This window comes from Zea mays, chromosome 2 (assembly GCF_902167145.1).
Source record: "Zea mays cultivar B73 chromosome 2, Zm-B73-REFERENCE-NAM-5.0, whole genome shotgun sequence".
Taxonomy (NCBI): Eukaryota; Viridiplantae; Streptophyta; class Magnoliopsida; order Poales; family Poaceae; genus Zea; species Zea mays.
The window spans coordinates 20,015,676-20,027,766 of record NC_050097.1 but is presented as its reverse complement, the minus strand read 5'-3'; the positions used below and the strand labels follow the sequence as shown (position 1 = coordinate 20,027,766).

General features: G+C 44.5%; 2 protein-coding genes across 3 annotated transcripts; both read left to right on the top strand.

The window, feature by feature from the left end:
- Positions 1-787: 787 nt before the first annotated feature.
- Positions 788-7,041, top strand: LOC100274413 (Putative ATP dependent copper transporter). Of its 2 annotated transcripts, none has more exons than XM_008669390.4 (6): positions 788-1,209; positions 3,609-5,031; positions 5,121-5,375; positions 5,496-5,618; positions 5,741-6,217; positions 6,338-7,041. In XM_008669390.4, exons 2-6 carry the CDS (start codon positions 3,748-3,750, stop codon positions 6,752-6,754), a joined length of 2,556 nt encoding a protein of 851 aa, XP_008667612.1. In that variant the 5' UTR covers positions 788-1,209; positions 3,609-3,747; the 3' UTR covers positions 6,755-7,041. The 2 variants fall into 2 exon arrangements, with proteins under 2 accessions (XP_008667612.1, NP_001347518.1); NM_001360589.1 differs by having other exon boundaries at positions 800-1,209; positions 3,640-5,031; positions 6,338-7,012.
- Positions 7,042-8,663: 1,622 nt separating this feature from the next.
- Positions 8,664-11,866, top strand: LOC100273297 (putative glutathione peroxidase). The gene is made up of 6 exons (NM_001147738.1): positions 8,664-8,843; positions 9,282-9,358; positions 10,570-10,631; positions 10,813-10,931; positions 11,260-11,427; positions 11,523-11,866. Exons 1-6 carry the CDS (start codon positions 8,796-8,798, stop codon positions 11,553-11,555), a joined length of 507 nt encoding a protein of 168 aa, NP_001141210.1. The 5' UTR covers positions 8,664-8,795; the 3' UTR covers positions 11,556-11,866.
- Positions 11,867-12,091: the final 225 nt, after the last annotated feature.

Sequence of the window (12,091 nt, the reverse complement as noted above, 5' to 3'; positions counted from 1 at the left end):
TCTCCGTTGGAGCACATGCGCACAGGTGTCGCTCTCCTTTAATATGCATAAGAACCAAATGCTTTATATGAGCTGATACTTTGTCATTCTGCCATAGTGAACCGCTCACTAAGAGTAATAAGCACGAACACTCTGAGCGACCACCACACTTTCGAATGCCAATAAACCGTCTTGATGATGCCGGTCACTAAGAGTAATAAGCAAGAACTCTCACTTGACTATACCAAGCTTAATAAGATCAATGGGCGCATACAAATTTCTCTCTAATACGCTAATGAGACCGCTAATCAAGTGAATTTCAAATCTCAAGTCTGTAATGATTCTTTTTTCATACTCTATATAAGTTACAAGAGCTAGTGCATTGGCTGATTGGAGGGATATTTATAGCCTAACCGGTCAAAACTAGACGTTGCAATTACTGGCTGCTTTAATATTGGTGCAAACTTTTTGAGTGGACCACCAGAGCAAAAACTCCTTATCACTAATTCGTTCAACTTTCGTGCGAGCCAGCGCTGCCTACTAAACGCCACAACGGTGTGGATTATGAGTCAGCTGCACTTTCAGTTGCATTAACAGAAATGAGACAGAGCAATTATGCTGCTATGCTCACCGGTTGCCAGTTGGATACGGAAGAAACGCATGCTTTCCGCTGTTTCATCAGTCGGTGTTGTGTAAGCTTAGCAGTTAACTGCTACTCTCTCTCTCTCTCTCGCACGCAATCCGCCTTAACGCTGGGCCTGGGCTCTGCGCCGCGTTCTATAAATGCCGGCGCGGTTCAAACCAAATCACCCGGACGAAAATCCCCAGCCACCCCCAGCGCGCTTGCTACGAGGGAGGGGAGTGGTCGGCTGGTTGCACCGCACAGCAATGGTGGCGACTACTCGTCGAGCTCTGTTCCTCTCCTGCTTCCACGGCGGCTCAGAGATGAGCCCCCGCCTCTCCCTGCGCCCGCGGTACCCGTCAATGCCGCGGCGGCCGAAGGGAGTGGCGGCTGCTGGCGGCGGAGGAAACGGCGACCTGGAGGCCGCAGTCGGTACGGGGGACGACGAGGAGGAGAAGGTGGCGGTGTTCTCCGTGTCGGGGATGACCTGCGCTGCGTGCGCGGGGTCGGTGGAGAAGGCCGTGAAGCGGCTCCCCGGCATCCACGACGCCGCCGTCGACGTCCTCTGGGGCCGCGCGCAGGTCGTCTTCTACCCAGCCTTCGTCTCGGTGAGCTCCGTGCTTGGTGAATTTTGTTCGTGTTTTTTTTAATGTAATGCAGAGCTCTAGATTGAAACGTTTTTTTACGAAGAAACATTACTTGTAGTCGCAATTCGCAAAAGCGTACGTAGATGGGTTAAGTTCTACGGGCATTTGGGCAGTGTTTTCGCCATTACAACCTGCTGACGTGGGGTGGGTTTCGTGTTTTCATCTCGAGACACACCCGTGACTCCATGAGATCTCTCTTACATGAAAACAAGGTTATGGCAAAATGTTGACACACGAGAGAATTTTTTTTTGCGTGGCCTTAACTGATGCTTCGAGTTGAGAAATAATTGGTATGGGATGGACCATGAAAAAGAGTGCTTTCTTCTTCTTTTGCATTTATTTGCTTCCTTTCAATTTAGAAGGTTACAGGTAGACAGCTTTGCTTCTGACGTCGAACTGCATAACTATCCTTTACAAAAGGAAAAATGATGGTGGTTCAGGGTTCGTGCATATTGCTGTCAAGTTTTCAGCGACAAATGCAGCGGGCCTTCACTCCTCGACAGAAAAATAGAAACTAGAATTGAAGACCTACCTAATATGCTTCTGTGCAGACATTAGATCAGCTGCTTGATGCTCCAGAAGATGATCCCAAAGATACTTGACTAAAACGGTGTCTTGCTAAAATTGAGTTGCATAGCTTTCATCTTTTCTTTCTCCCAGTTATCTATGTCTCATGGAATGCTGATGCATATCATTGGTTTTCCTCGTTGAATTTGTCTTTTATTCTGTTCCACCCTGCATTTTGTTTCGAAGTTTCAGTTTGTTGATCTTTTAGCTTGTTATTCCTCTAGATGGTCCCATGCACCCAATTGGTTATTGGACTCTTTAGTTGGAAGCAAAATTGAGTCATTCAAGAATAATTTGGCACTTGCATTTCGAATGTCATAATTACTTTCCTTTCATCAGTGGTGCATTAGGGATGCAAAAATTTCAATCTTGTCTGCCATCATTCTGGCAACTTTTTTCTAAAGGATCTTCCAACTTGGAAGGCACCACAATTCTCTTTTCACTAGCATCTCCAAATTTATCAGAATGAATGTTTTCTTTCTGTTGTTACGGAGTTTTTCTATTAAAGGGAGTCATTTTCATGAAACATAAGTGCCCTGCTCTACTTGCATCATGGGAGACGCCTCATGTGGTTGCCCCTGTAGGACCACAAAAACTTCCATCCCACATTTCAACCTAGTGGTAGCTTCTTGAAAAACTATTTTATTGGATAGACAGAGATATGATAGTGCCAATTCTTTCATCATCGTGTAACTTCAATCATTAATACCTACACTGGCACTTTCGATCTATAGACAATAAAATATAGTGAAGAAACTGAAGTGCTTCCTTACGTTAAAAAAACTGAAGTGCTTCCTCCATTCTGTTTTATTTGACGTTTTGATTATGAAAATATTTTCAAATAGAAAATTAGTACTGCAGTTTCCATATATTTTGGTAACCAATTTTAAAATGTTCCATGGCACAGGTTCTATAGGATGCAAAATAGAAAAAAATAAGAATGGAGTAATATTATGTAAGAAGGAAGCCTTTTCTTAACAAGTATAGGTACATAACCTCTTGCATGGGACAGATGAGAGTAATGCTACTCTAACTACCTAACCAACTTAGCTAGAGACCCTTCCGCCCCTCTTTTGATTTTAGTTCAGGTATAACACAAAGCTATATTTGGTATCCCTGTCATGATCCCACTTAGAGCACAAAATTGTCTCCTTATAGCTTGGACTTATATTTGTGCCAGATCTAGTATTTGAGCACTTCCTTGGATAGTGTCTCCTTTTCGAATAGCACCTTTCGATAATTTGTGAATTGGAAAAGGGATACCCTTTTTTGTAAAATTGTTAGGTTCCTGGAAACTAAAGGCAACACAATGATTGATGATTAAGCACAAATTATGATTTAAAAAAAAATAGGTCAACATTTGAAATGAATGCCATCCGTTCTTAAACTGCCTCCTGAATAAACCAATTCACAAACATGCTTGGTGCAGGCCTGAAAATCCCAGCCCAACAAGAACTAACTTGAACCATGGGAGAAGATTGGTATATGGTGTAGATGTATAAGTACACCTAAACATTTTTTATTTTTCTGTTGACTGTAACATTTTTATTTTTTACTTTGACATGTTTCCCTTTTCAAAGAAGTTGTATTTGTGCAGTTCGTTTGGATTATCAGCACTCAAGTTTACACTGCTTTTCAGTTGATCCAAACAATATAGTCGCAATATACATACTGGAATTTCTGATCATTTTATTATTGTGTATATTGACCAAAAGTTAATATAAACCCGTTTAAAGTTTTTTTTGTCATATTTTTTATAGAGTATGAGCCCTCGCTTTAATACTTGTTTCCAGGAGATTGTGATCATGTGAACCTTTTGGACAGGAGAACAAAATTACCGAAGCCATTGAGGATGTTGGTTTTGAAGCAAAATTGATTGATGAGGAGGTCAAGGAAAAGAACATTCTACTATGCAGGCTACATATAAAAGGAATGGCCTGCAAGTATTGCACAAGCACAGTTGAATTTGCCTTGCAAGCTTCTCCTGGGGTTCAAAGAGCTTCAGTTGCATTGGCTACTGAAGAGGCTGAGATCCGTTACGATCGCAGGATAATTTCTGCTAGCCAGCTAATCCAAGCAGTGGAAGAAACTGGCTTTGAAGCTTTACTAGTGACCGCAGGAGAAGACCAGAGCAGGATAGACCTCAAAATGGATGGTGTTCTCGATGAGAGGTTGATAATGATCTTGAAAAGCTCTATACAGGCCCTTCCTGGTGTGGAAAACGTTAAATTCAACTCTGAACTACACAAGGTCACCGTCTCATACAATCCTGACCACACAGGCCCCCGGGACCTCATTGAAGTCATCAAGGCAGCCACATTTGGTCATGTCAATGCATCAATATATCTGGAAGCAGATGGAAGGGACCAGCATAGGTATGGGGAAATAAAACAATACAGACAGTCGTTCTTGTGGAGCTTAATATTCACCATTCCAGTTTTTCTCACCTCCATGGTGTTCATGTATATCCCTTGGCTGAAGGATGGGCTGGAAAAAAAAGTTGTCAACATGATGAGCATTGGTGAACTACTTCGGTGGATTTTGTCAACACCGGTCCAATTTGTTATCGGTCGCAAATTTTATACTGGTGCTTACAAGGCAATGTGCCGTGGCTCACCAAACATGGATGTCCTTATTGCTCTAGGGACAAACACGGCTTACTTGTACTCGGTTTACTCAGTTCTTCGAGCAGCTACCTCCGGGAATTACATGTCAACTGATTTTTTTGAGACTAGTTCCATGCTCATTTCATTTATTCTTCTTGGAAAGTACCTTGAGATCTTGGCAAAAGGAAAAACATCTGAGGCTATTGCCAAGCTGATGGATCTTGCGCCAGAAACTGCAACACTGTTAGTGTATGACTATGAAGGAAATGTGGTAGGAGAAAAGGAGATTGACAGCAGGCTGATTCAGAAAAATGATGTGATCAAAGTAGTCCCGGGTGGAAAAGTTGCTTCCGATGGATTTGTTATTTGGGGCCAGAGCCATGTGAATGAAAGCATGATTACTGGCGAATCACAGCCAGTAGCAAAGAGAAAGGGTGACACTGTAATTGGAGGTACAGTGAATGAGAATGGTGTGCTTCATGTTCGGGCTACATTTGTGGGATCAGAGAGTGCATTGGCGCAGATTGTAAGGCTAGTTGAGTCGGCGCAAATGGCAAAGGCTCCTGTCCAGAAGTTCGCTGACCATATATCTAGAGTCTTTGTTCCCCTGGTAAGGTCAATTATATTGTATTTGGTCCACCGTCCAACCAATGGTCTAATTTTATGGAAAAATGCTGAGCAACCGCTCCATGCTTTCAGGTGATTCTGCTTTCAATGGTTACTTGGCTCGCATGGTTTGTCGCGGGGAGGCTCCATAGCTACCCTCAGTCATGGATACCACGATTCATGGATAGCTTCCAGCTCGCTCTTCAGTTTGGGATATCAGTTATGGTGATTGCCTGTCCTTGCGCCCTAGGGCTGGCTACCCCAACTGCTGTGATGGTTGCGACTGGAGTTGGTGCCTCACATGGTGTTCTGATCAAGGGTGGGCAAGCTCTGGAGAGTGCACAGAAGGTATGAAATAATCTCATCTATTGTGAGGGCGTGCAAGTTTTTTTCCTTTTTAAAAAAGGTCATTGAATTGTTCAGAAATGCTAAACTATCTCATATGCCATGGTACTTGGTACTTCGTAGGTCGACTGCATCGTTTTTGACAAGACAGGGACGCTAACTATTGGGAAGCCTGTCGTTGTTGACACAAGGCTTCTCAAAAATATGGTCTTGCGTGAATTCTATGACTATGCTGCTGCTGCAGAAGTATGTTGTACAACTTTTATGTTTATCATCGTCATCTTTTTTTCCCTTCCCTTTATATTTCCACATAAAAAAAAGAATGTTGTATCCTTTTGAGATTCCATGAATTTTTTTGTATCCTTTAGGTCAACAGTGAGCACCCCCTGGCAAAAGCGATAGTGGAGCATGCCAAAAAGTTGCGTCCAGAAGGAAACCACATGTGGCCGGAAGCAAGGGAATTTATTTCAGTAACCGGGCAAGGCGTCAAGGCGGAGGTTAGTGGCAAGAGTGTCATCGTGGGGAACAAAGGCCTCATGCTGTCCTCTGGCATTGGTATCCCCTTGGAAGCTTCAGAAATCCTCGTGGAAGAGGAGGGGAAGGCAAGGACAGGGATTATCGTGGCAGTGGACCGAGAAGTGGCGGGCGTAATCTCTGTATCCGATCCGACAAAACCAAACGCCCTCCAAGTGATATCGTACCTCAAGTCCATGAACGTGGAGAGCATAATGGTGACCGGCGACAACTGGGGGACGGCTAATGCTATCGGCCGAGAGGTTGGCATCGAGAAGATAATCGCTGAAGCGAAACCGGAGCAGAAGGCCGAGAGGGTGAAGGAACTCCAGGTGAGGTATCTATCCGGTGTTTCGTTTCCTTTTGTACTCGTTTCCAAGAGCGCTCTGGACTCTGGTCCAGTTAATTACTAGTACGTAGCTTCTCCTGAGTCCTGACACAAACTGTCGCAGCTGTCTGGAAGGACCGTGGCGATGGTTGGCGACGGGATCAACGACTCCCCCGCGCTCGTCTCGGCCGACGTGGGGCTGGCGATAGGCGCGGGGACGGACGTCGCCATCGAGGCTGCGGACATCGTGCTCATGAAGAGCAACCTGGAGGACGTGGTGACCGCCATCGACCTGTCCAGGAAGGCCTTCTTCCGCATACGGATGAACTACGTCTGGGCGCTCGGGTACAACGTCGTCGGCATCCCGATCGCTGCGGGGGTGCTCTTCCCGTCCACCGGGTTCCGCCTGCCGCCGTGGGTCGCCGGCGCTGCGATGGCGGCCTCGTCCGTCAGCGTCGTCTGCTGGTCCCTGCTGCTGAGGTACTACAAGGCTCCGAAGATTGCCGGCACAGCTAAAGAAATTGGAATTACTACCCTGTAGGCAGGTATCACTGGCACTGCTGCTGGAACGGGAAGGTTGTGGCTGGCTGCTAAGTGCTAACAATCGCTGAAACAGAAGTCTAAAAAGAATCGCTGGAACAAGCAAGCTGTACATATGTGTTACAAGTATATATACGGCGATGCTAAGTGAAGTGGTGGTGTAACGTAAGTACTGCTACTGATCTGCCATCGTTGCATGGATGTATACCGTTTTCTTTTCCTCTCGAAATGAAAAGTGGTCCTATGGCACACTACTGCTATGATGGGGCCTGAATAATTTTGAATCAATATCGCATGACCAGCACGAGCATGGTATTGGTATCTTCAGGCTTGGCTCTTGCTCCGCCCCAAGAAGCGTCCACGGAGGCCACTCGAACAAAAGTGGAAGCCGATGGGGATCATATTCGATGAAAAGCAGAGAAAAGCTGGTGCTCGGTGATGATGGAATCCACCGGCACGTTGTTTCGTTTTCGTCTGCGTGGCCAATGTTAATTAGCTACCGAACTAAAATCGTTCACACACAACAAAACAAAAAGTGAGAAACGCACTTGTCGCAGCGGAAAGAAGATCATGATAAGGCGGCAATTTTTGCTTCCACCGCCGACGACACACGATCATGATCTATACGACCAACCGCGCGCGCGGTCCCGTCCATGACCGACACGACGCACCCGATGCCCGATGGCATCGAAGCAATTTGCTTTTTCTGGTTGTTGCTGCGTCGACCTACCTGACGTGACGCGGTATGCATTCGTTGCTCCCGTACGAAATCATCGAAGCAATTTTTTTCTGGCATGAACCGTAGGGCGCCGCTGCTGCCCAAAAACTCGCCAGTCTACATTTGTTACGCCTACTGCCTGCTGTGTGAGTTCCAGAAGATACTCAGGTTGTCGAAACGCGATGCGTTCAAATACAAACGCTGTGCGACCGGAACACGCAAAAGCAATGCATCCGCGTCACTGCGTCAGGGAGTAGCTCAGCGTCTCACCACCAATCGACGTGCCTTGACGGCCACCGCGCACGAACATATGGCCTCACACGGTCCTTCTTCTCGCAGCCCAAGGGCCCGGCCGCTTCCAGAAGCTGTGCGCGTGTTTCACACTAGTTCCAACCGTGAACGGGCTGCGGGGAGGCGGAAACATGGGTAGCATTTTCGGTTCGTCGGCCCAGCTAGTGAGCACCCGCCCGTCTCAGCCTAAGCCCAGTATTCGTCCCGTAGTACAATCAAATTTACAGCAAATATTCTTTATATTTATATACTTAAATCAAGCTACTATAAATATATGCTTTATAATTACTTCATAACATTTAATTTATATAATAAATGTTATTGTTTTTTATAATTCTAATTAAACTCGTTTCCTATTTTCTAAAATACTCCATTTATCATTCTCATTTTTTTTAAAAAAAACAACAACTATTTTAGCTTTAATTATATACAATATTAAGATTTAATAGATGTTTGAATCTAATTCTATATAGTAAATTAATTCGAAGAAACCAATATTATTAATGTTTATTGCATACATAATTAAATTTATAAAAGTTTAAATTACAATAACAATTATTTTTAAGAAGAAGGGGAGTTTATCATTTGGTTTCGACTTTCGTACGAGAATTGCATTCGTACAACCGCAGCCGAGACGGTTGACCAACGCTGCCACGATTCCGTCCACACGCCGACGCGGCGGGCTCCTGGCCGACGAGCACTCCCCTCCGAACGCCGCGTTGGCCGGCCCCGCCCCACGAGGCCACGATGCAGTAGCAGCGTTCACACCATCTGTCTGTCTCAAGTGTCACGGCGTCCGTCATTCGATTCAACCCCCAACCCCCCATGGGCCTGGCCGTATAAATCAACCGCCGGTGAAGTCTAGTCGTCTCGTCGCTCGGTCCACCACCTCAGCTCCGCCGCTTGCCCGCTTTTGCTCTCTCCCTCCCGGCTCTCGGCTTCTTCTACACGCTACCGTCTCACAGCCGTAAACGCCCCTCCCGGATCCCGCTAGTTCGCCACCGCCGCCCGCCCGCCCGCCGTTCGCCTCATCATGGCCGCCTCGTCGACCGCCACCTCCGTCCACGACTTCATCGTCAAGGTCAGTCCCATTCCCCTCGTCGCCCTCTCAACCCCTAAACGCCTCCGTGCGTAGATTCCAGAGGTGGTACGATCATAGGCCCTCTGAACCCCAAAACGTCTCTGTGCGTAGATTCCAGAGGTGATAGGATCATAGGACCCCCGTAAATCCGTAATATTTTGCATGGATCGCTTGCTTTGCGTGCGGCGTGCCCCGGAGCTGCAAGCTCGAGGCCACTGTGCTGTGCTTAGTCCGGGATTGGGGCTTTATGGTTCCTGATTCGTGCGGAGCTCTTAGTGTGAATTTCGCTGTCGAACCGTGTGATTTGGCTTGCAAAATGACTGGATTTGCTAACCCTTACCTAGCGGTTTTTGCCGAATTTTTAGAAGAGTAGATGCCGCGGCTTATGTTTTTGCAGAGGAGTCTAATTATCGCCTTCTGCTTGCTGCTCGTCTGCAGGATGCGAGCGGCAAAGACGTTGACCTCAGCACCTACAAGGGGAAGGTTCTTCTCATTGTTAACGTCGCATCCCAGTGGTATGAATCATCTGCAGCAGAAACTTTTCTAATCTTCTTACTATTTGTGATTGTTTGGCCCATGGCAAAAGCGTATCAGTAAGGTCGTTGGTGTCTTCTACTACGAGGACATATCCTGTGCAATCACTTATCCTGGTGCAAGCGTGCAATCAAGCGATCTGGTGCATCCGATCTAGATCTAACGGTTTCCAGGGCCGTCCCTGTGGGGGTGCCAAGGGTGCAGCCGCACCGGGCCCCCAAAAATAGAGGGCCCCGTAGCCACTGTACGGTAGTATTTTTTCCTATTAAACTTATCTATTATAGACACAAATACGTAAAGTGTGATGCGTTATCGAGCTATCAACTAGTCTCGTTTATATTCTTAAACTGTCTCAATTACTTATCCAATACCCATCCGTTTCAAAATAGTATTTGTTTTAGTTCTTAATTTTTATGTTTATATTGATGATGATAAATCCACTAAAGAAGCAAAACAAATTCTATTTTGATATAGGGAGAGTATTATAAACTATACATATGATGGTTGCTTTGGCAGAGAGAAGCTTTTTAAAATTGAAATATTTTTGTGAACTATTTTTGATCAACAATAACTCAAGAGATGTTAAATGGCTTGGTGATTCTATATATCGAAAAAAGTTGTTGGATGAGATTGATCTCAATGATAGAAGAGATGACTTTGTATCACAAAATGTTAAAAGATATTTTTAATAATATGAGATAACAAGTGTTTTTGCTATATTTTACATTTGTTATCTTGTAAACTTTAAAATAGTGCATAATAATTTTTATATATTAAATATTTGATAATATATATAATTATATATATATGTGGATGGGCCTCGATATCGGATTTCGCACCGGGCCCCTGAAAAGTCAGGAACGGCCCTGACGGTTTCATATGGAAGGGGTTAAAAGTAAAATATGTACTATGTTTTAGGTGGAAGGGGTTACATATAAAATAACAGTCATCATTAGATCTAGATCGGATGCACCAGATCGCTTGATTGCACGCTTGCACCAGGATAAGTGATTGCACAGGATATGTCCTCTTCTACTACCTGGAATCAGTTGTTCCTATACTTGATATAAAATATTGGTTTTATCTGTGCTTACTTATTTCACTGTCAGACGTAGACATCTTTTGTTTACAGTGTATAGGAAAACATTATTCTGTACACTGCTAATTGCTGCACTGTGACCGATTATTTCAGTGGCTTAACCAACTCCAACTACACTGAGCTGGCCCAGCTCTATGAGAAGTACAAGGACCAAGGTGTGTCCTTAATCCATTGCTTTTTGTATATTCTTAATCTTGTAATGCTTATCTGTGTTCTCATGGGCATATGCATTATTGGTTTATTTTATCCAACTATTGGTTGTTCGTCAATCTAAACAATTCCGGTTGTTGGGGATGCTAATTGCTAAGCACAATTGCTAAATTGTGATCTTTGCAGGCTTTGAAATCCTGGCTTTCCCATGCAACCAGTTTGGTGGGCAGGAGCCTGGTACCAATGAGGAGATTGTCCAGTTTGCCTGCACACGCTTCAAGGCTGAGTACCCCATCTTCGACAAGGTAAAAACTCTAGTCTTCTAGCTGTTTCTCCTCTAATACACTGTATTCTCTCAGTTCCAAATTATAAGACGTTTTGAATTTTTATAAGCTTTAACTATGTATCTAGACATAATGTATATCGAAGTGCATAGAAAAAACTATGTATGTAGAAAAAATATTACATATTATAATTTAGAATGGAGGGTGTAGTAGGATAAAGCTGCCTCAATGCAAAGATACAGTTATCTAGCTTGTCAGGGTGATGTGAGGATATTAGTGATGATCCTAACAGACCCATGTAGAATGGTCTGTTGTGGAATAGTACTAACCTCTATCTATTGCTTGTCAGGTTGATGTCAACGGTAGCAATGCTGCGCCCATCTACAAGTTCTTGAAATCTAGCAAAGGTGGCCTTTTCGGCGACAGCATCAAGTGGAACTTTTCCAAGTTCTTGGTTGACAAGGAGGGACGTGTTGTGGATCGCTATGCTCCAACCACTTCACCCCTGAGCATTGAGGTGAACTTTCAGCGCTGCAGTTCACATTTGCTATGAGAGCTTAACTAGTAAGCTATTATGATATCATTATAACATTTTCTCTATAATCTCTGCAGAAGGATATCAAGAAGCTGCTTGGGAGCTCTTAATCAGTATCTGGGTGCAAAGCTGTAGAAAAACATGTATCAACAATGCCCTGAGCGATAAAATATATGATAAGTTGTATTAATAAAGTATTGTCGTACTTGAGAGGTTGCAGTATCTGCTCTATTTCCCTTGCATACACTCCGTACTTGTATATCCCCTTCGGAGCTGATTTGGTGACCCGGGATCCCAGGAGGATCGGAGGGGATTGAGAAGGAAATTAGTTGATTTCCCCCTTAATCCCCTTCAATCCTCCCGGGATCCCCTTGTCACCAAATCAGCCCTCGAATGAATTCCAATGCTGTATCAGTTTGCTACCCCATTTTCGTGTGACTAATCTGATAAGAGCATGTTTGGGAGAAGGTGAATGGAGAGGCTAAAATCCCTTTGTTATTTAATTTTGAATGCAAGTGGATTTTAGTTCCTCTAATCTCTTTCTTCCAAACATGGTCTAATGTGTCGGATTCCTTTGGCCTTTGGGTGGCTAATAATGGGTATAAGGGCTCGTACAATTTAATGCGGAATTTCTTGAGGGTCTTTA